We start from the raw sequence: 23,924 nt of genomic DNA on the forward strand, positions 1-23,924 counted from the left end.
TTGCTCGAGGAGTTGAGTGTAAAAAAAGAAAATGTAAACCAGCATGGATACTGATCAGTAGGATGGGGAACTCCTCCATACATTTACCTGACCTATGGTGTAAGTCAAGAGTTCTATAAGTGTGGTACAATAATACACAGCAACTTGATGCAAAGGATGTATACTTACATGTAATCCTGAACGAGGGGAGAGAAAAAACACCGCCCGAACTGCACTCTTGAACGTCAATTTCTAAAAATGTTTCATAGTTTGGGTCACTGCTGTACATTTCTAAAAAGACCGGTGTGTGCGCGCATGTAAGAAAAAGACCGTACTGGAAAGGAGTTATTTCTTAGCAAATGAGATCTTCATGGCGTTCGCTTGTGTGATCTTAAAGCCTTGTAGTGCGTCTCGTGCAGCGCCGGCCTGCACCTCGTTCTCAAACTCCACAAAGGCGATGTCGTGACGGCCAGGGACCAGACGCACCTCCTTGAACCCGGGGAACCTGAAAACACAACAATACAGTCAGGCATCCAATAAATGGATGAATACAAAAGTGCAAAATCAAATGCAGAGAGGGAGTCGTTACTAACTGGTTGAAGAGCATCGAGAGCATGAGTTCGTTAGTCTCCTCTGGCAGGTTGGTGAGAAAGAGGATGTGATTGGGAGGATTTTCTGCAACCTGTGAGGATGGAAGACAGTAGAGATCAGAATACAACCACCAGGGCAACATTTAAAAAAATTAAATATAATGCCAACATACCTGTTGGGGCATTTGTCCAGGCATCTGTCCAGGCATCATCTGTCCAGGAGGCATGGCACCAGGGGGCATCTGACCAGGCGCCATCCCCGGAGGAGGCATCATGCCAGGAGGTGGCATATAAGGCGGCTGGCCCGGCATGTGCATCATACGGGGAGCCTGGCTCATGGGAGGCATTCCCTAAAGAGGGAAGTACAACAGCGACGAGCGTGTCAGTTCCCACCATCTTATTCCTATTTTTGCCCCCTACCTACACCATCAATGACCTCCACTCTAACCTGGGGCGCCTGTACGCTATTGTTTATTCATTAATCCTAAAAACTGATTAACAATAGAACCCCATTGCTCTACTTACAGGCATGGCAGCAGGTACGCCAGCAACCATGGGCACCGCAGCTCCTGGTACACCCTTCTTAGCTGCTGCTGCTTCAGCTCCTTTGATCTTCTTGATCCTCTCCTTTTTACGATCTCGCTCCACAAAAGTCCCCTTCATTTTAGCTATGATGTCTGAGTCTATCTTGGCATACTGTATACGCTGGAAGAGAAAGATGAGAGGCTACAGTTTATATGCAATTGTTATATTGTGTAGATCATTTGTGTCATCTTTAAATATATGTAAAGCCTCTCTGGTGTGGTAATCACTATGTGATTAACCTACCATGGGTTTGTCGTAGAAAGGAAATCCCTGCATGGATCTCAGAGCATTGGAAGCGCTGTTAACCTCTTTGAAAATGACAAAAGCCTGACCCTTCATCTTCAGGTTTCGTGCGACCAAGATGTCCAAAATCTGTCCAAACTGTGAGAAGATGGCGTACAACGACTTTTTCAACTCTGCAGAAACAGGAAAAAAGAGAAACCATCAGTTTGATTAGAGAGGTCCTCTGTGAGCCGTGTGTGTGTTTACTTGGAGCCAGCAACTTAAAACTAGAAGGTAACATTAACGATAAACTCACCATCTTTCTTGATTTTCTCATTCAAATTGTTGATGTAGATTGTATGATTGAGCCGTACATCCGGAGTGGCCATCTTTTAACCTGCGGATGAGTGGTCGGAGGGAAAACTCTTTAAATGTTCCGCTTAAACCAGATAAGAGTACAATTCTTGATTAGCCGCCAAGCAGCTAACGTAACAACCGTCCAGCTTCAATAACGTGGGGTGAACGTTAGCCTACAAGCTAACTACTAGCTACAGCTAACGTTCTTTAGCACACTAGCTCTAAATACTATAATATATCACTTACGCCCGACGGCCCTCGTTATCGCATAACGTACAAATAAGGTATCTAATTCCACAAATGTTTTTGTAAAAGGTATTGATTAACAAGAAATTATTTATTTAATCAGCTCGGTGTCGACGGAATGCTCACCTCGAAGTGCTGAATAAAACCCCGTGCCCTCTCAAATCCCGTGCTCTGTTCTCGCGTTAACAAAACAATACAGGGGCCATTTCCGCTAAATATAGTGACCCATCAGATTCGGTGACCACCGCAAACGTTTTATTTTTATCACACTTTCTGTATTTTGCGATAGCTGCTGTTACCAAACGTGGTGCCAACATAATGTTTAGAAAGGACCACATATTTTCACAGAAAAAATGGACCCTTTCGATACCGACTGATTGACAGATTTTGATAGCGCGGGTCACACAATGTGGTGAACACCTGTTCCCGTTCAGATGAGTTTAGCGCCCATTTATTGCCCTTTTGAATCGTATTTTTTTGCAGGCAATAGTTACTCGGACACATACATTAGCAGTGCAGCCGATAGCAAAATGATGTAGTGCCATTATCCCACACATTACAGCCTATGACCTGCACTCTAGTGTGGATGCAGCAGAGGGCGGTATGACCCTTTAACCGTTGGTGTGTGAGCTCAGCCGACACGAAGAAGAGTCACTCTGCCAAATATGGGTAAAACCTGAACACCGGCGCTGTTAGCACAGCTCTGCTAGTCTCTAAAGTGGGTGTAGGACCTAGTGTATAAAATATGACAAATACTTTTTGTGAGCGATTGCCGTTAAAAGGAGACGAACGTTGATATCGGTTTCTCATTAAATAGCATTGAACACCGAGCGAAGATAACTTCACTAACTTTTCGCCTTGCTTGCAGGCTACAGAGCGAGCAGGCTAGGAGGTAGGAGAGAGTGAAGGGTGAGCGGGTAGGCTGCATGCATTACAATGTAATGCATTACATTGTAATGCATTACAATGTAATGCATGCATGTGAATACAATTGTGAAGAGCTGCTGTAACTTACCTCTTTCCAAAGATGCACAAAAATACTAACCAAAGTACCACCTCTGTCAGGGTTAATTCAAAAGGAACTCAGCAGAGATGTCAGTGGAGTTCCCCCTGTTACCACCTCCTCCTCCTCCACCTGCTCCAGGTCCACCACCTCTTCCTCCAGCCTCATCCCCTAAGAAGAAGCTGTATCAGACTATAGCCAGTAGCAGAAGTGCTGTGGAGGGGAACCACACAGAGGCCCGCTTACTGCTCAGTCAGAGAGAGAGCAGGTGAGATTTACAACGAGAGATGACAACATAATTAGTTTTGCTCATTTAACCTGAACATCAGATGTTGTAACTATAGTTTGAGCACAATCAATTAGTTACAAGATTATAAGATACACATGTACAATCTGATCCAAATGCTCTGCAATACATCCTACCTGTGTGAATCATATGAGGCCAGAGGCAATATGGTAATTGAAAATACAAAAAATTCACAGAAAAAGAAACCTGCAACTACTATGGTAATCAATTTATCATAAAGTAATTTTAAAAGGACAAATTCCAAATTTTCTTTTACTTTAGTTTCTCAGCTGTGAGGCTTTCTTGCTTTTCTTTGTCATTTGTGATAGTTAATTGAATGTTTTCAGGTTTTTGACTGTTGATTGGCCAAAACCAGCAATATGAAGAAGTCACCTGGGCTTTTAGGAATTTGTAATGACCATTTGTCACCACGTTATTTCACTTTATAAACCAAACGGTTAATGAAGTACTTGAGTTGCAGCTCTAGAGGTGTTGTACTGGACTGCTTTATGTTGAAAGGGGTTGCTAATATTTTGTCCACCTAAATTTACAAACATTAAGTCGTTTGGAAAAACCTCAATATATGGTAATATAATCCTGACTCAACAATAACTACAGCCTCACAAATTAAAGCAGAGTTGAATCAACGACTGACACAAAGTCAACACAAATTGATGCCTCAAAGAGAAAGATCTATCGGCCTTTTTCACAGCAGACATCTTTATTTGTAAAAGTAAGAAAAGCACTGTGAAAATGTCTCACTTGGATTGTAATATAATGTGTATTTATGTTGTGGGTTTACTGGTGTGCTTCAGTTTTAGGAAGGACCTGCAGTGGATACTGGTGAACACATATGTGCCCTCCCTCATCCAAGATGGTCCACAGTAAGTCAGTAAACTATGGTGTCAGACCCAGATGTGCCAAGTAGAGATGCGACCGATCGACCGCCAAGCTGTTGTCAGCTGATCGAACATGTCCGGTGACTGGTGGATCAGATTTTTTTGCCAGACAATTTTATTTATAAGATGATTTTATTGGCCATTTTGCCATTATTAGATACACAGGTTACATAGACTGGAAGGGAGAGAGAGAAGGGACGACATGCAGCAAAGAGTTAGCTACCTGCGTGCCTCATTTCCCCAAATTTAAATTTTGGGAAATATGGCGCCAATAGTAACATCACAGCCACACACACAGCCATAGCTGTACAATTGAATTCTCCATTAAAGAAAGTTACAAAAATGTTGGCGTTGTCAATTATAGATCTTTAAAAGAAAATAGGAATCGGCAAGTCTGACTTTTAAATAATTGGTAATCAGAATCGACCCAAACAAATAGCAATCGGTGCATTTCTGATGTCAAGTAACACTTTAATCTACGTTTGACTGAATAGCACTTTTATAACTCAAATAAAACAGTTACCAAAACTGTTGTATGTTCAACGGGGCTATGGTTTTATTAGTTTGACCTGAATTCTGTTCTGTTTCAAGTCATCAAACGTGATATGATCTCCCAGCTTGTGACTGAGTGTGTTATTCATTTACTTTCAGGTGCGGTCTGGTGGCTCTGTGGATGTCCGCTCACCTTCGAAAGCCTCAGCTGAGCATCGCCATGGAAACTATCGTTCAGACGGCACTGAGCAGGGGATACACGGCACAGGGGGAAATGTTCTCAGGTAACAAAAGTGTGTAAATGGTTTTGAGTCTATTTTGGAGGATATTGAATAAAAAACAGAGTGTGGAACAAAGAGGGGTGTGTGTCTCTGTTTTAATGGATCACCCATTTTTTGTTTAAGGAAATTGGAAGTTATCTGATAGCACAATGAAGCGTTGAAGATAAAATTCCTACCTTGACATCACTGGATGTTTTCAGAAGTACAAATAAGACATTACACTCCAGATGTAGGACGTAATAATAATGTGGATTGCAACTAAAATAAGTTTTTTTTAGTATTAATTCACTCTTTATGTTTCACAAGCAGCTAAAGTGCAATTTCAACTGTTTATGATGTCTGGTTTCTTTATGTTCTCATTAAGATTTTTATTTTGTCAGCTGACAACATGGCCCTGCTGGCAGAGGAGGTCTGTGGCTGTGAGGCAGAGCTGCTGTCGGGGGGTTTAAGTGGTCATAATGCTGCAGCCATCATCACACACCTGTGGGGGAGACAGCCTGTTCTCATCCCGTATCCTAGACCCAAACTAAACAGCCATGAGGGCTGTTGTGATGGAAACAAACTTCACTGTGTGTGTTTTGTTTTTTTTAAACTGCTACTTGTGTCATGAAAGGACATAATTCCTTGATGGTACGTAAAGATATGATGAGGACTACAACCATGAGCCGTGCCAGCGGAGCGGCCACAGGGCGCACTGGGCAGTCGCTTCAGGTAACTGGTAGCTCACTCACTGGAGGGGTGTTTCATAAAGGTGGCTCAGAAACAGCAGGGCTTATTGTGAAAGGTCTTGAGTTATCCCTCACAAATTGAACCATGGTAAGTCCGTTTCATGAAGCTGGTTTGGAGCTTTTTCACTACAGTTAACAAACAAAATTGAACTTTTGGCAGCATATTGTGGGTCAGTAGTGAGCTCAGAATTTTTAGGTGTGGATGTATTTGATGGAACATACTATTGAACAACTCTGACATCTCAAAATGGACACCAGGCAGGTAATTTATTATATATTAAGACATTAAGATAAGTTGTAATTTTTAGGAAGTTCTCAATCACTTTGATTGTTAATTGGTTTGTACACATAATATAACGGTCTCCACATGGTGAAAATACTTTTGAATTACTTCAAAAATGGCTGTCTGCATTTTTAATAAATGGATATCTGGGTATATTATCCATCAAATTTTATTTTGGGATATTTAAAGAGTAAATAATTGAAGTGAAAATGTTTCTAGCTATATCTTGCCGTTGTCAAACTTGTTTATTTGTTAATATATATTATATTAATAGCATATTAAAAGCACAAATGAGTGTAATACTGTGCAGTTATATGAGAACAACATCCACATGTCACAAAATTGACACATCTATTGGTTTTGTTCCAGGTGTTCTCCTCGGTGTGGACCAGGGGAGCATGAGCAGCGAGCACACCCGGCCTGATCCCTCTCTGCCCTGGCTCTGCCTGGCCGTGGACAGCAGGTCTGCTTGTCCCGTCGGTAACACGGCCGTCAAAGAGGTTTACATTTTGGCTAAGCAGGGTAAAAGCTTGCGCTACCAGCTATGGAGTTTGGACGGCATAGCTCGGAGTAACGAGCAGCTGAGGACAATGGACCCTCAGAGAGCGACTGACGGGACCCAGTATGTGGTTCCTCAGGGAGGGGTGGAGGCCGGGCTGGCTGGACGGGCGGTGATGCTCCACACAAGGACAGAGAAGTGGTAGTAAATGTGACGCAGGAGCCGGCTGTGTGGTAAAGGGCTTTAAAGAGAATTACTGTATGTGCTACTGGTCTGGCGATTGTGGATCCTGGTGATTGTTGATCCTGCTCGGGGGAATTGAGGCGACGATATGAGCGTCCACATATTCTACAACACTGGGGTAGCTTGAGATTCTCTAGTTGTGTTGAGCCTTTGCAGGCAGTGTTGTGGGCAAATTAACACATAGGATGGCATTATAAAAAAAATACTGGATTTGCACTGTTTCATCAATATGTTGGAAAAGAAATGTATTTATTTAAACTGAGTGCAGTTCTTTAGGAGAATAGGTTTTTTTTGTCATGCAGGTTTACAATGCGACAAATACATCACTGACTGAATGGAATATATTTATACGATAAATTCTTGATTTAATACTTTGTCATCTTGGTTCACTGCCTACTGGTAAATGTTTTGGGATATTTAGCAAAATGAATATTCAAACACTGAAATCAGAGTGGGTTTACAAAAGTGTACGTGTGTTCTGAGAGACCCTCTGACAACAGAAAAAACATTTCTCACAACAACTCTTATTTCCAGTTTATTGCAATCCATGACTTGGACAAAGCAGAGAATTAATATCAAATTTCACCAGTCTGCCTGTGCGTTGCGACTTGAAATACACTGCTTTTTAAAAAATAAAAAAATGTGTTTATGAATCCAGTTTTCTAAATAATAAAGCAGCACCCTGTTTGAAAACCTGACAGTTTGCCATTTTACAAATATAGAGGATTTGTGGGCAAAGAAATATAATACTTTGTAAACACTAGATTGTTTTTCTCTCCCAGTATGTTTACTCTGAGGAAATGGAAAAACTGAATTCAAATTCGAATTTCATGGAGTCGGGTGTTTGCGACTAACGCACACGCCCAAACTGCTGCCTGACGCTGACTAAGTTGTTTTTAACCGACCTGCTGCATTCCAGTCAAGGGATGACACACATGCTCATAAGCACTGTGACTTAATATCTAAACAAAACAATGTCTCTTTGTAAACGCTCCATCCTGCATGGCGAGATTCAACCCCACAAACCAAGTGTTTAGTGTAGCTAAATGATTTACAACGTCCTCGTATTTAAAAGGGACATTCTTGTATTTGATTATGCGTCATTTTTGAATCATAAGACACATATACAATTTCCAGTCAGAAGATAACATTCAAGCTGATACACAAGTGAAACCTCACAAAAACCTAAAACAGACCTGACATTTAAATCAGGTAATTCCAGTTTGATTTCACCCTTTACGCCACTGCTTTGCTGTAAAACTCCCTGCAAATCTAAAGCAACACTGATCAGAGAGAATGAAGTGGTAACGACAAATTAAATTCATGTTCTAAACATCTAAACGTCTGCATCTGTAAACCCAGCACTTGACCGCTGCTTCCCATTTTAAGACACATTTGATTTGTTCAATGGCTTCGTGAGGATCTATAGTGCAATAAATTCCAGACAAACATGGCTGCCAAGCTGCTTACTGTACAGTTAAATGAGAAAAACAAAAGTTTCACTGCATTATCATACAAAAATCCAAATTTCAAAAACACTTTTCTGCAAGAAGTTAAACTTTGGGTTTATATTGTAAAGCAGTTAATACGTGGGTGAACTCTTTGGAAGAAAAATAGCAGGAGTCCACTGCACTGGAATGATCAAACAGCTCGTTCTTTAAAAAAAGCTAGGCACAGAAATTGTACAAACAAGTTAAGGAGGTTATACCAAGGCCAAAAGAAATTAAATAAAAAAAAAAATGTATTTACACACTGAGTTAGTTAACACGTGGTCTGACCAGTGTTTTAGTGTTGCTGAGTACTGAAACATCAAAAATGGTCCATGACAAAAAATAATCACTCCTGTTACCCAATGATCCTCGAAGGCCTCGTGAAAAGGTTTCATACCTCTGGATCGAGTTCATGGTTGCGAGAGTGCCGTGTGCAACTCTGAACAACAGAGGGAGATGTTGAGGAGGAAGATGAGCAACGTCAAGCGTGTGTCTTTGCAAGAAAAAGTGACTGCCGAGGTCCATCAATTCAGACTGTCCATGTGTCAAAAGTTACAATTCTGCATTCAAGTCTCCCTCTTTCTCTTCCTTCTACTGTTTGCCTCAACTCATTACAGGTCATCTGTCCCCAAGTTCCATAAGAGGAGCATAATGCATGAAGTTGGCCTTTGGCATATTCCACTTTGCAATAGAAATCCTGTGTTTGACTTTGTTCATCCTCTTCTTACACAGGTACAATGGGATAAAGACACTTGGATACTTCTCAGTTTGTGTAATCTTTTCTTAAAACTCTCCCGATCTTGTATCTCTTCCACCATCTGGACGTCAATGTTTTATTGGAGTCTCCCTCTCACAATGTCTGTGGGAGCATAGTGCTGAAGATGTCTATGAGGTTGTCCAGGCCCCACAGGTAGCCGTCCTCCCTGTTGCCCTCCATCCAGGGAGTCCTGTGGTCCAGGGTCCGAGGTTCCGGCAGGGGAACCGTCTTCCCAAAGTCGATCATCCACACTCTGGGCTCCCCCGAGGCATCGTGCACAAACAGCAGAGAGCTGCCCACAACCTGCGACAGAGAAACCGGTGAGACGGGTGAGTTTAGCTTTACTAAAGAAGAAGCTACAGGCAGAATGATATCACAAAATCTTCAACTCAGCCAATGGGTTAGAAATGTGTGCCAGTGTGTCTCACCTCGTGTGTCCTGAAAAACTGCGACTTCTCAAGGACGGATCGAAGTTCTTCCAACCGCTGCAGGTAGAGTTTCTAAGAAAAAGAGAAAAATAAAGAGATGTAGGGCATCAGAGAAACTGATCAAAAAAACACTTTTACTGTATTTATTTTCCACTTAACTGTGAGTCTAAAGCCTCATGTCCTTCCTTGATGCAGTTTCAGCTTAATACATTTGAAAAACTAAATATTTCCATACTGTCAGCAGCTAACTAACTTAGCTTAGCATAAAGACTGGAAACAGGGTGAAGGAGCCCAAAAGTCACCAGCACCTCTCAAGATCATTAATTACATATTGTTTGTTCAACACATACAAAAGCTGACGCGTTTGCTGTTATGGAGGCGTTATGCGGCAAACTCTTTCTTGGCGAGGACCTGTTGCTAGGTAACAAGCGAAAGCTTCCTTGCTGTTTTGCAGTTTGAAAGACGAGCAGTAATGGCAGCAGAAGTGGGAACATAGCAGGAACGTGCGGTCAGGGGAGGCAGGTGAGGCAGAGCCTCACCTGTCATCATGAAAAGTAAAAAACATAATGATAAAATAAAATAAAATAAATATTTCTCTACTGATCTGTGCTATAAATGTAATTTTAACCACAAAAATGTAAGATTCTATATCTAAGCTTAAAAATGTCTCAAAAAACAGGGAAATATGACCAAATCAGCAGCAATTCAACGTTGGACAGGTAAAGTAACCTTTTATGTGTTTGTTGTTCTCTTTATACATCCGTGGTTGTTACACACATTATCAAGGAATCTCACAATTTTCCGCGAGCGCTCCGCTTCTGAAACGCTCCCGGTGGAATCAAATATGTACCTTACTTATGTGTGCGTAAAGAATGCTGATATGAAATATGAAAAACAACCAGTAGTCAATGTGCAAGCTGCCAATTGAATGGTGATTTAAGCTACTTTATTGGGTTCATATATTTGTAAATCTGACTCAGTGCCTCACCAGCCACGAACCTCACCGCACGTCACTGGAACATAGTAACAACTGGTGACATACCAGAATCTGAGTGTTGCCAGCTACAAAGTCCTCCAAGGCCTGCATCACCTGCTCCCTGTGCTTCGTCTTCTTAAAGTTGGTGTTACAAGTTCCATCAGCTTTCTGGAGGGAAAAGATCAACATCAAGTAATCAATTTAAAGCTTCCAGACTCATTTCAGCTTCAAATCTTGTTTCCTGCTGTGCACTCAGTGCAGTATTATCAGTACAACTACGTGTCTGTTTAGCTGAGGATGCAAGGAGAAATAACACATGCTAACTTATAAACATAGAAATAGAAGATTGACAGCCACAGCTTGTTCATCTGGAAAACAAAACCGCTCACAGTGTCATGAGTAATTTCAGTTCATGCAAAACTACAGTTATTAATGCAACATGACAACCAGCCCTATATTTATTTTTGAAGGAACAAACATTTCCCTTTATGTCTGCACATCCAGGCGAAACTTTAACAGACAGCGTTTTCCATTTCCTCTCCAGTGTGTGTGTGTTGTCCATCCAGTGATCAGAGTGATAAATATTTACTCCCACTCATTGGATTACTTCTTTTAGGGACTATTTGTCTCCTCACTAGCACTGAGTACGACAGTCAGGCATGCTAACAGTCCAGGATGGCCTCTGACCTTAATGCCTTCAATGCGGAAGCCCAGAGTGGCTGTGGAGCTGAGAGTCTCCCTCCACTGCATGTATCTGGGTTTGAGGACTCCCTGCTGGGCCCTCTCCTGCTCAGTGGGGGCCCCAGGGTCCACTGCCACCATCTTCTCATACATGTCCTTCCGCACTCGTGGACGTTCTCTGGCTTTTATCAGCTCCTCCTCCAAGTACGTCCTGAAACGTAAAAGGCTTAATATTCAAGTGTTTCTTTTTTATGCATTTCAATGATTTATTGTTTTCCTCCCTTTTCCTCTATTTTCAATTTGAATTAATTTTAAGTCTTTATTGTTATGTAAATTGTCATTTTCTAATTGTTTTAGTCTGAGCTCTAAAAATAAAATGGTTTCTGTGCTCAATATGATCTTGGCAAATGTTCGCACCATAATTGTGCTCCTATCATCCTGTGCCGAGTCTTACCTGCTGCCCATTTTACAGTCCATGATGGAGGGCGAGTCGAAGTCAGCCAGCAAGTCATCCATCAGGTTATAATCCTGCTCCTCCCTCTGTACTATCCCATAATAACGAGGTACATAGGGGTGCAGTGTGTCCTTCATCAGCTTCTGTAGGCACTGCTGCTCACACTCACAGTATCGCTTCAACAAGCGTCCGTACTCGCCGGCCTGGAAGTTCCCTTTGGAGAAGGAGACGGACAGAATTAAACACTGAAGATAAGATCATGCATGTGTGATGATGTTAAGCCAACAGTTAAGAAACCTGTATACCTGCGTGGCCAGCTAGCTGCACCCATGGGTAACGCTTCTTGAAGGATACGACAAAGGGGGACCAGTGAACCATGGTCTTCAATTTCTGCCAGGACTTATTCTGGAAAAATACAAACAACGAGGAACTTCATTGTCTTGTTTCAAAAAGGCGTTGGGTCGTCACACAAATGACAAATCTGAAGCTCTGACTCATTGGTGCGAGGGCTTCTCTTCCAGTCACAATTAAGTAATGAGCCAAATACAGGCAAGGGAATGATTATTCATTAAAAGGAAAACACACCCTGTGGTGCACTCAACACACACACACACACACACACACACACACACCTTTGTAGACATTGGACCGTTCCTCCCCTTTAGCTTAGGCCAGGTGCACAACATACGTGAAAAGTCCATTCATAAAACATTTACCAAAGCTACCCCTGCAGTGTCATAAAACAGAGCCTTACTGTCCGAAACTGTGTGTGTGTGTAGTATGGTTATCTGTATTGGGAAACACCAGAGCAAGGACAGTGTGCAACGGTGGCTTTGACGTCAGCAATCTGAGAGGAAAATGACATTGATTGATTAGAACGTGTCTGTGGGAAATCACAACAAACCAAAAGCCAGTTTAGGATGGGAATGTGTGCGTTTGTGTGCGTTACATTACAGTAGACGTTACTGACATTACTGAATATAATTTCTCTTGGCTCTTTCTTAATTTACAGTCTTTATAATCATTCCTACAATGATATTTGCAAATGTATGTTTAACACAGAAACACGGGAGTGTGACAGAGGCACAAAAAGGGTTAATGTGAGTAATAAAACGCAGGGACAAGAGGCTATAATAATAAAACTAATCTTTTTATAACTAAATAACATCTGTGAATGACTCTGCTGCTCCCTGTCAGGCATATCTCTGCCATGTTTACATGTCAGCCTATCTCTGCTCTCCTTTCATGCATTCTTTCCACAGCTGCTCTGTTGAAACTCTGTCACAATAAAACAGTCTTCATGCAACGGAAACTGCAGGATCTGTGTTTACCCAAGAAGATGAAGAGAAAACGGGATCTATTTGAATTTAGGAGTGCAGTTTTGTAACTCAAAGGTTTTTTAACGGCCCTGAAATGTGTTCCTTACTATGAGTGATGGAGTCCCACGGGTTACATATTTAGTAAGTAAGTATTTGGTCGGGAATATTTTGTGTTATTGAGAAAAACTTGAGATTTGATGCCAAGTTTTCAGGGGCTTTAACCATTTTAACAATAAGTTCTCTTGTTTCCTTCTGATGGGAAACTTTGTACAACATGTTTGTGCTTCGTCAGACAGTTGGTCAATGTCAGGTCTTCAGAGAGTATTGAGTGAATACGAGACACCTGTGATGTGAGACTGTCAATTCCGTCAACAGATTAACCCCGACATCATCTCTGACGTCGTTGGGGCAAAGCATAGCAATGAAACATGTGAACACTAACCGCATTTGCAACATGAGATAACGTCCTTTCGAAACCCTGTGAGCCTTTCCAGCACGTATCCTCTTTTTCAGGACAGTTGTATTCAAATAGAGCAGAGAACTATCCCGCCCAACCCTTACACCACATTAAAAACAGAAAGCAATCCACCTTCAGACACTCCTCCAGGTGAGAACAGTAAAACTGTCTCCAGCGCTGCCAAAGTGCTGCTGTAAGGGATGATTATGAACCCCTTGTGTAAGGTTGATAACACAGGAGTCTATGAGACTGAGGACTCTATGTAGGGTATTTCCTAGTTTATCAGTTCTTTTAAAGTCACAGGATCATACTTGACATTCAGGTGTAAGCAGTATTTTTGCTCTGTGCCATTAAATTGAAGGTGTCTTTTTGATGGGTGTTTGATATGCAAATATCATGCAATTCAGTGCACTTAAATAATAAATTACATATTAACAACGATTACATGCTATTATATATTATTATTATAATATGAATGCGCCGTCTCTCTGTAAAAGTGCCAAAGATTGACATTTCCTGCCCGGCTGAACCAACCAAAAGAGCCGTTTTAAGAAACCGCCAACACTGTAGTACAAAAATATCCAATCTCCTTAATAACATCCGTTTGTGGACAAAACACACACACCATGTTTACCTAGCAGACCACAGCAACCTGGGTTTCTTTCCATTTGGCTATTACAGTATTAGTTTCTTTTGTCCTCCTCAGGGAGAGAAAGGTGAAGCAGACACCTAAATCTCCAGCTTCTCTTCTTTCACTTCTCCTTTGTCATCAGAGGCTCTCTCTGTAATTGCTTCAAGCTGACAGCTTAATGTGTTGCCTCTGTGGGATCAAATGTATCCGACTAAAATTACCAGTCTTACCAGTCGTTTAATGCAGATACTCCCGTTGAAATGATCCGTGGACTGTTGTTTCCATTCAAACTGAGTAAACTGTGTAACTGTCTCCTCGTCCCACACATCCCAGCTTTTTAAACACTGAGGTCACATTTCACCTCTCACAGTTCAACCCTCACCATCTCCGCTTTCTCTCTTATATAACTCACAGATCTAAAACACAGAGCTCATGTCATCGCTCAGTGTTGTATAAGCTTCTTCTCCATTCCCCAAAGATTCGATGCTGATGAATGTGCTTGAGTTATTTATATTTTCCCTACTTTAAGTCAAATGGAAGTCACATTCCTGTACGTCTCAACAACGTCCCCTCAATCAAACTAAAGTTTTTCTCCCCAAAGATAGTATTTTTCTGGGAATGTCTCTGGTGTTCGTTATGAAGCAACACACACACACACACATACACACACACACACAAGCGCACACACACACACACACGCTGGGATGCGGTTCACATGACAACAACAATGTTGTCATACTGGGAGAAGTCACACTGACTACAGGAATGTGTCTTTACAGTGTCCCCTACTTCACCTCACCAACACACACACACACACACACACCTTTTACACACTTGATCAAGTGGGAGAAGACAAACATCCGCATATACTAAACTACACTAAACTACACTGTGCTTTGGGGGGAAATAAGGGTAGTTGGCTAGTAATACTTTTTTGCAAGTTACTTTTCAAACTATTTACTTAGTGATTTGACAGCTAAACATGAATACAGAGGAAACATTTTTTATTCTAAGTTAGTTTTCATAGTCTTTTTTTAGCCTGTAGCCAAACAACTGAGTATTAAATGTAATAATTACACACATTTTTTCACTATGTTTGGTGGGAATAATCGTAGCATTATATTTTCGAGAGAAAAAATCTTAAGTGAGTAACATCAACATGAACTCCACTTCTTTACTGGAAGGTTATTTTGTGGACACACTCCTCTGCAATTCATCTAATACACTCCTTCTTTGATCAGCTGGCTGGTCTATTAAGATATTTAAACACATTGCCAGTTTATTAGGTACACTTAGCTAAAACTAATGCAGTCTACTACAACAGTGCTGTTATTAATTCTTCCTCTGAGAAGTTTATAATGTTTAGTTTTTGATTAACTGTTTTAGACAGGTGCTGATTCAACGTTACGCCTGTTAAAGGCTCAAGTTTGTGGCGCTGTTAATTTGTATTACAATATAGTGAATGGTGTTGGTAATATTTAGTCCACCGTCTGATAGTGGGGTTGACACCTCTCAGTTTGAAGCATTCACTTTAGCTAGGTGTTCCTATAAAATTAGTCATCAGTCTGACAAATAAACTGATTGCATAAAGTATGACAGTCGGAAGCATGCTGATCCTGCTTCTTAACCCGGATAGAGGGATCATCAGTTACACAGGACTACCTGCATATGTGCCAAACAACCAACACGTACTGTAACAGCAACAACACACAGGGCTATTAATCACACTCACATTTGAATGCCCAAACCTGCATTTGATATAATCTACCCTCATGTATCATCTTTCTGATTAAGTGTGACGTTAGCAAATATACACTCGTCAGTCTGCATCGCTGCCACTGGACAGAAACGTGCCACCTTCCATTACCTTACCTGGCAGACAGAGCAGTAGTGGAGGAGGAGGCAGGTGCTGACACAAGCACACACCGCACCGGAGACGAATCGGGAACGTAGCCAGCACAAAGCACTCCGCACCATCGGCCCCGGGTCTCCACAGGCTGTGTGCCTCGGCCCGAGATCCTTCACATTCACCTATACCCGTCTATAACCGGGTCTACCGTTCGCTCGGAGCTAAGGCTCTCTCTTATTCCAGGTATTCAGGCTGTAAACCCTTGCTGTACACTGAGGCTTGTGTTGCCTGGTAAATAATCCTCCTCTGTTAGAAGCTCACACTCATTTCTCACACTGACCCCCTGCTCGGTCTTTACACCCTCTCTTTGTCATCTCGAGTCAAAATTTCTCCTGTTTCGACATGGCATCCCTCCTCCCTTCCTCTCAAAACACTTTCTCAATAGATCTTCTTTACTGATCAAGCATATCCACATACCCAAATCTGTCACTTTGCTCTTTTTTCTCTACCATCTGCCTGCTTGAACCGGTCCCCCTTTGCTTTTACTCCCCGCACTAAATCATTCACTCTCTCTCTCCCTGAAGGTATAACCTCCAAACAATGAGTGGTCTTCTCTTTCTCTTCAGTCCCACGGTTGTTCTCTCGTCTCTCTCTCATCCCCTAATCCCCACAGGGCCTATCCTGAGCCCCACGCTGAGCCAATCTCCTCCCAGGTTCATGGGGGCAGAGACAATATGCCTTCCCATACTCTCCTTTTGTCTGCATGACAAATTCCTCAGTACTACGTAACTCACAGAGGGCTGTGTTTGTGTGTGTGTGTGTGTGTGTGTGTGTGTGTGTGTGTAGAACCTGTCAGACGACTATCAGCTACACGAGTAACTACATGTGCATACACTGAGCATGTCTTCAGGTACTGTCACAGCTTTACTTCACTACTTTAAAACCACATCCCTTTCCCTTGACTTAAGTGTTCATCGCTGTGGTGGGCCACTGAAGGAACAGAAGAGGGCGTGGCTTTAATTGTGTGTATTATTGTATTTATTTTTCTCTGGGTCTGTGAGTGTCCTCTCTATCTAATGTGGTATGTGGTATGTTCCATTGTATGTGTGTGAGTGATGAATCAGATAATTACTCATTAGCAATTTTGATAATGGAGTACTCGTTTGTTATTGAGCATGGAAATATACTCAATCTTTGCTGGTTAAATCCTCTCAAATATGACCATTGTTTGTGGACTGTTGGTCAGACAAAAAAAAAAAATAGTCAAATCTCATATCCATTAAAAGAAAAACTCAAAATCACCAATTTTCTTCAGACACAGACAATATAATGTCATCAGTGATTGAATGAATAAAAAAATATTACTGGTGAAAATGTGAAAGTACTTCTACTACAATTCAGAGGGAAATAACGTACTTTTTACTTAGTTATTTTCTATCCAACAGTACATAAAATGGTTGAATTCAGCTTCATCTCAACCAATACATTGTCACTTACACATTGATACAGTAATAATAATCTAATGATAAAATATATGATAGTATAACGCTCACTGAATTAAAGGTTCTGAATACTTCCTCCACCATTGCGTGTGGTGTTGATTTATATCGTCATGCTGCAGAATTATTGTAGTTTATGAAGAAATGTGGATCCAAACAAACAGCATGGAGTGTGTTTCTTTCCTTTTTTTCCTTTGCAGCATGGATTATGTGTATAAGGGGAGTGGGAGTGATGTGTGGGACTTTGTACAATGGGTGTCACGGAAAACAAGTCTGCAATTGTGGCTCATGTGAATAAGGACGCATAAATAAGAAGAATCATCAGCACGTGTAGGCTACGCGATCACACTTTCACTGTATCTTCTGTCTATGTTTTGTCCGCTAACACTCATTTTCCTCTCGTTCTCTGTTCCACTGCATGGCTCACAGGGTTTCGGGGCAAAATGTTAAGGGGGGGGAGAAAGAGTCTCGTAATCTGATAATAAATTATAAAATAATATGTGCATTGTGTAGGAACATCTAATATCAATCAAATGTCAGGGACAGAGTCGATACTGTGCGTGTGTGAGAGAGAAAGAGAACAAGAAAAGTAGAGAGAGAAAAAAAAAAAGTACCATATATGGCAACGATGTCGCCTAGCAACCGGCTCTGCCTTCAGCCCAATTTTCCATGACACACACTGAACTCTGAATGCAACGCGGCATCGCTGTATGTGTGCGCGTCGCTCTGAGTATGCATGTTTGAGCAAGTATCTGCTCACCTCCCCAAGTGAACAAAATGTAAGAGCGTGGCTGTTGCTTTTTAAAGCCAATAACAACAAACACACACCCTCCTCGTATCAATTACTGTGTGACGCAAAGAAAAAGAGGTTTTACGCAACTGCTAGAGGACAAAATGTGACTTAAAACACAGGCCAGCGTATTCATGTTTGTTACAACAGTTCAAGTGCAACTCCTCGGATTGCTCATTTCCTGGCTGTCAGTGTAACAGCCAGGAAGTTACACTAGTGTCCACTGACCTGCTGGTTCAAATGATCATCACTGTAATTGGCGGCAAGTCATTGTGTTTGTCATGTGGAGAAATGTGCCTCTTAAAGACTCCCATGATTTAACACAAAAAGTAAAGACTGAACCAGGAGAGACAGTAAGAATACTATAATGGGAGTTGCATCACTCTTTTTTTCATATATTATATTCAAAGCGTTAAAACAACGTCATACCCTCTAATGCACAACACTGCATTATTATTTGAATATGGAAAAGACATAAACTGTAGAAAATAATACACTAATCTCATTTAAAACCAAGTGGGGAGAAATATCACAAGCTGTACAGATCTGAAGCTATCAGTCAATTAATCAATTGACCTTAAATATCCACAAACTATTTTTTGACAAATATTCATCAATAATGTGGATATCATGACTATGTGAAGGGAAATAGCAGAACAGCTAGAACTGTCTGGTAAGTAAAGTAATCACTTTACTGTAATGCAGCTTTTAAAACCAGGAAAAGACAACATTTATGCCATATTACAAAATCCTAAACCAAAGACAATATCTAGTCTCAAGATATTGATATAATATTGACATATTGCCCAGCCCTGACTCCAAACACTCTGGTTTCATCGTCTTTAATGTGAAGATTTGCTTCTTTTCTCGGTTTTGTTACATTGTAAAATGATCTCTTGTGCTTTAGACTGCAGGACGGACAAAACAACATTTTGTCACTTTTGGGCTCCAAAAAATGATCATGGTTTACTTTCTAATTTAAGTTTGTGTAGACCTGAGCACACTCACTCTGTGAATATGAATCACAACAAAACATCGGTTATCAGTCTTCCATTAGTGGCCTATTTGTAAGACACCAGCTAATGACAGTAAAAAATATATTAATGTGAGGACACCAGACGGTACAAACTACTACCATGAAATCAGACTGGAGTCATAGCCTCTGTGTCTTGTTGTTTCTTATTCTCTGGAGAAAAAAAAAGAAAATAGAGCACCAGACGAGGGTGGAGCATCTACTGTGAAAAAATAACTGGGGCTAAATTATTGAAAAACATACGAGTGCAACTTCTGCCAGGTTTCTACATTTTGTGCAGCTTAATATGAATGGCATGCAGACAGTTGAACAACTGTCAACATGCGTGCTTTGGTGACGCGGCCTGAACACAAAACTTGGAAGTTCAAGATTGATGTTCTGGAGAGAAGATTAGTGGAGGAACTGGAAGACTGAAGTGGAGACATCCTGTTTTTGAGACAACTCATTCCAAGCATTTCGAGTCGACAGCGCATCAAGGCCTCCTGACTTTGGGGGAGGGGGGGCCACAACTTCCTACTTGGAAGCTTTAAACTGCATTTCATGTCTGGAGGAGAGGAAAACCCCCCAGCTTCTGAGGCAGTGAACTAACTTCTAGATTGCTGTGGCAGCATATTTGTACTGGGAGTAAAGGGGTCACAGAGGTAGGGGTTTGGAGATAAGAGGCAGTTTCCTCTTCTCTGGTTTAAATGTGTTATAGTTGTGTTTCATTATCAGTGTGTGAGTCCAAACGTTAAGAATTTGAACCGCACATTAGACAAAATATTTCAAATTAAACGCTATTTAATGTCGTCGTCACTGACATTTCCTCATCACTTAAAACAAAAACGTGATCCACCAAAACCCATTTAGACACACACTGTGCTGCAGTAATTTGCACAGCTCATGTGAATTAACTACCCTAACATATCAATATGACATAGTTGGAACATCTTCTATCTGAGCTCTGACATGCATTCAGCCTGATGATTTGACCAACAGCACTGTGACAGAATGACATCTGGCAGCCTGACAGTAACTGTCAGGCTGCCAGACAACAGAACAACAGAAAACAATGGGAAGTGTGTTTTCAGGCTTATAGAGTTGTTGGCCTGCACGTGTCCTGCGTGTGTGTGTGTGCACGCATGGATTTATAGATGTTATCCTTTCTATTTCACTGTTTGTCTCAAACCACTTCTTAGCTGTGTAGTAATTTTACACCTGACACCATGATTTGTTCAGTTGAGGGATGGCTACTGTAAGGCTGCCATAGTAGATGGTCGATTGTGCAATACTTGCATTTTTGGTAGTCAAGGCAGTAAAACCTGTTCATGGTTGTTGTTTATGCAGTACAGCTGACAGTTCATAATGTGACTGTTCATGATTATTGATTGTATCAATAAAGTGTTTGTGGTGGAAAACACAGCAAAAGCACTCACCCCTGTCCCATCGTCGGGGCTGCACATGGACCGGGCTGGAGACAGACTGGACTCGATGTCGCTCCCGGTGAAGTCGTCCTCGGACTCCTCGAAGGACGAGGCGGAGGACAGGCCGATGGAGGAGGAGTTGGACAGCTTCCTCGGTGAGCGCATCAGCGCAGGGGACCCTCCGCAGCCGCTGTCCGAGCAGGGGGACTCGTCGTCCGGGTGAGGGTCCAGACACGAGCCGGTGCTGAGTTCCGCTCGGACAGTCAGCAGGGACGGAGTCCCTTGAGAGCGGGTCGGACTAGGGTCTCTCGTTATGATGAGTGTCGGTATGGGTCCTGGGTAACTCTGGCCCTCTGGAGGACCACGAGGAAGCTGATCGGAGTCCTTTGGGCTCTCGCTTTCCACCGGACAACACTCGTGTTGGTCCCCGGTCGCTTTGGGCCGACGTGAAACGTTACTGCAGTCACGTTTCGTCATTTTACCCTCAGCGTGATCGTCTGTTTTTGTCAGTCCACGATCCAAAGGTTGATGTGGGGACAAACTAGAGAAAGTCCGCTCCGTGTCCGGGTCAGAGGTGAGGAAAGGGGCTGAACTCAGAGCCTCCAGAGCCTCAGACACAACATGACCCTGCTGGTTACCCCCCAGTGGCTGATCTTCCATGGCCCTCGTCGGGGGACCCGAGGCATTGTCTTCTCGCTGGGGCTTTGGCTCCTCGCAGCGGACTTCATCGGACGAGCTAGCCGCTGCCTCTCGGTTCACGACGTGCTGGATGGCTGCGACATGGTCATCTAGGCCGGACGGTGACTCCAAAAAGCCCGGGGATGCTCGACGATTCTCAGCCGCCGACACAACCTCGTCCCTCGCCAACTTTCCTACTCTGTGATCGCGGTACGTCGCTAGATCTCCGGCTTCGTTTCCGCAACCTGAATCCGCTTCTTTCGGGCTGGAGTCTCGCTTTCTCCTTCCCAGACACGATAGCACTTTATTTTTCATCGGATTCCTTTTTAACTGGTCCGTTCGATGTTTCTCTCCGCTCCTAAATCCGCAGATACAGAGTCGCTGCGCTGTTTCGCCTGCTTTCAACTTCGCTCTGCCTGGAATGTCGGTGGTGTGCGAAAGAGCCGAGCGAGTTTGGCCCATCCTGCATGCCGTAGTAGTAACAGTGACCCAGACACACCCTTAAAGTGGTTGAATTTGGAACAGTGAACCCTACCCTATGTACAGTAGGACATTACTAATGCAATCCATTTATTAAGCCTGGGGAAACTTAAATTGCTCCATCCTTTTTTTTCCCACGTCGGAATTGCTCAAATCTGTGAGAACAAACAGATGATGAATATTTTGGCGCACACATGCATGAGCAATAGCCTAATGTAACAAAAACACTCCCTTGCTTTTAAACTCATTAATCAGACTGATAATGTAATCATTAACACATAAAAGCACCTGCATAACAGACCCAGTAAACACTGGCTGTCATTAATCACACTTTCTGGCTCAGCAATGACAATAATCAGTGATTTATCAGTTCTGAAACTTAGATATGAGCAGGCTCCCACGAAAAACAGCTGGGAGGGGGGGCAAATCAACTGCACTAATACAGAGAGTATAGTCCCAGGAAAGTACGACATGAGGAGTGATTTAAATGACAATAAAACAGTTGAGTGCAAAGAAATGTAAGGTTTCAGGGAGTTTCTGACTCAGTTTCACGAGTGAGAGTAATACTGCCCTCCTGTGTCTGGACACTAGGCTCTTGCTCAGGTAAGCTTGATGTATCACTTCAGCATTGTCACATAGACCCCAAAGAGTAGATGTTAAAAGATAACTTTAATCATTTATTGACTGATTAAAGGTGATGTAATCAACAAAAAGCTTAATCGACTAATCAATCGAGCACTAATTATGTGTCCAACACAGGCAGGCGTGTCAAAACACATCAAATACAAACAGTGTATGGGCTTCAACCTCTATGTTTGGTCCCAATTGATAGTGAATTTTAGTTGGTAAGATGTAAAAAACTTCAAGGTGAATGATGCCATTCTCTATGCAATAGTCATGAATTCCCCCTATACTGCTATTCACAAACTTCTGTTTTCACATCAATATTTTCCACGAGATTGCAGGTTTTTACCTATTAAAAGACACACTTCATCACACTGGAAACATTGAAATCATTTCACATGTGTCGCAGTGAGTGGCTGAGTGTTATTCACTGTCCTTTATGTCACCCTGCTGTAAGGAAGGAATGCTCACAGAAAGGAAACAAGACAGGAAGGATAACAATGGAAAGAACAGCTCATAGTGCACCACACATACACACACACACACACACACACACACACACACACACACGTTTGAGTACATTCTTGTGTAATCAAAATCATAAATAATCATACATAATGACTCACACCGGGAGGAATGACAGAGTCCTGTGCCATCCTGACATTGAGTGGATTATTTTACGCAATACACACACACACACACACACACACACACACACACACACACACACACACACACAATCAAACAGTTACACTTACTTTATGAGACAATGGTCCCTCCTTGACAAACAATAAACTATAAAAAAAGATCTACATGACAATCGAATCCAATAATCACTCACATGCAGAGTTATCTATATTTGTGTAATCTGAAGCCACTATGTTGCCACGGTGGAGAACACTTAAGGTCAAAAATAAAATGCCCATTAGGCCAATCCATAAAAAGAAATATGTATTTATTTTTGTTTTATGCTAATCACTCAACAATTTGAGAATACTTCACATTTTTAATTCGATTTTTTTGTAGACACACAACAATAAAGCTTCATGACTTCCGAAAGCTGACTTTAAACAGTCAGAATATTAAAAAGATTTCTGTGCTTTAGGAGACAGATAAAATCACATTACACATGGAAGCTTATCAGCAGCAACTTACCAGACTGATCCTGAGTTCCTCCTCTGGTGTGTGTGAAGCAGCTGTTAAAGGCTGACAGAGATGTGGAGGTTTATAACGTTACAATAGGATTTGAAGGGGATGTGTCTGCGGCTTGTTTGCTCAGCTCGGTATGTGTGTGTGTGTGTGTGTGTGTGTGTGTGTGTGTGTGTGTGTGTGTGTGTGTGTGTGTGTGTGTGTGTGTGTGTGTGTAAGGTAGTATCAGCATGTGGTTGAAGTGAAAGAGGAAACGCTTGTCAAAACAGCGGCAGCTCCACTAACGTTCAAGCTCCGATACTTCAACTGACACCTGAAGTGACTGAAACTACTTTTATATAAAAACGGTACAAACACTGCACCATTGATGGTGTACTGCACGCGACACGAGACGGGATTTAAAAGTGCTGTCTTCACTTACACCTTGGGATTTTTTTTCTGCTTCCAAAAATTCAAATGAGCAACATTTATTTTAATTCTAAATAACGTACTATTGCTATATCACTGGTTGAATTAAATAACACTGATTTATT

General features: G+C 41.9%; 3 protein-coding genes across 4 annotated transcripts in view; 1 reads left to right on the forward strand and 2 right to left on the reverse strand.

Moving 5' to 3' along the window:
* snrpa (small nuclear ribonucleoprotein polypeptide A) overlaps window positions 1–2,146 on the reverse strand; it is a 2,259-nt gene extending 113 nt beyond the window's left edge. The window contains exons 1-7 of the mRNA XM_068721621.1: window positions 2,106–2,146; window positions 1,693–1,773; window positions 1,398–1,570; window positions 1,095–1,274; window positions 743–919; window positions 573–661; window positions 1–484 (exon numbers count right to left, since the gene is read on the reverse strand). The exon at window positions 1–484 is cut by the window's left edge and continues 113 nt beyond it. Of these exons, the coding sequence (XP_068577722.1) occupies window positions 325–484; window positions 573–661; window positions 743–919; window positions 1,095–1,274; window positions 1,398–1,570; window positions 1,693–1,765 (852 nt within the window). The 5' untranslated portion in view covers window positions 1,766–1,773; window positions 2,106–2,146 and the 3' untranslated portion in view covers window positions 1–324. The remainder of the gene's footprint in view (window positions 485–572; window positions 662–742; window positions 920–1,094; window positions 1,275–1,397; window positions 1,571–1,692; window positions 1,774–2,105) is intronic.
* A 509-nt stretch (window positions 2,147–2,655) lies between these two features.
* On the forward strand, window positions 2,656–7,110 carry actmap (actin maturation protease). Of its 2 annotated transcripts, none has more exons than XM_068711542.1 (7): window positions 2,656–2,888; window positions 3,045–3,250; window positions 4,084–4,152; window positions 4,819–4,943; window positions 5,321–5,450; window positions 5,581–5,651; window positions 6,321–7,110. In XM_068711542.1, the coding sequence occupies exons 2-7, from the start codon at window positions 3,072–3,074 to the stop codon at window positions 6,653–6,655; spliced, it is 909 nt and encodes a 302-aa protein (XP_068567643.1). In that variant the 5' UTR covers window positions 2,656–2,888; window positions 3,045–3,071; the 3' UTR covers window positions 6,656–7,110. The 2 variants fall into 2 exon arrangements, with proteins under 2 accessions (XP_068567643.1, XP_068567642.1); XM_068711541.1 differs by having other exon boundaries at window positions 2,656–2,871.
* Window positions 7,111–7,215: 105 nt separating this feature from the next.
* On the reverse strand, window positions 7,216–23,496 carry itpkcb (inositol-trisphosphate 3-kinase Cb). Its single transcript, XM_068711540.1, has 8 exons — window positions 23,398–23,496; window positions 20,473–21,773; window positions 11,785–11,884; window positions 11,480–11,693; window positions 11,032–11,236; window positions 10,411–10,512; window positions 9,369–9,440; window positions 7,216–9,243 (listed from the first exon to the last, which is right to left on the reverse strand). Exons 2-8 carry the CDS (start codon window positions 21,598–21,600, stop codon window positions 9,034–9,036), a joined length of 2,031 nt encoding a protein of 676 aa, XP_068567641.1. The 5' UTR covers window positions 21,601–21,773; window positions 23,398–23,496; the 3' UTR covers window positions 7,216–9,033.
* Window positions 23,497–23,924: the final 428 nt, after the last annotated feature.

Source organism: Cebidichthys violaceus, unplaced genomic scaffold (assembly GCF_023349555.1).
Source record: "Cebidichthys violaceus isolate CVI_PGR_0920_01 unplaced genomic scaffold, fCebVio1.0.p SCAF_1, whole genome shotgun sequence".
Taxonomy (NCBI): domain Eukaryota; kingdom Metazoa; phylum Chordata; class Actinopteri; order Perciformes; family Stichaeidae; genus Cebidichthys; species Cebidichthys violaceus.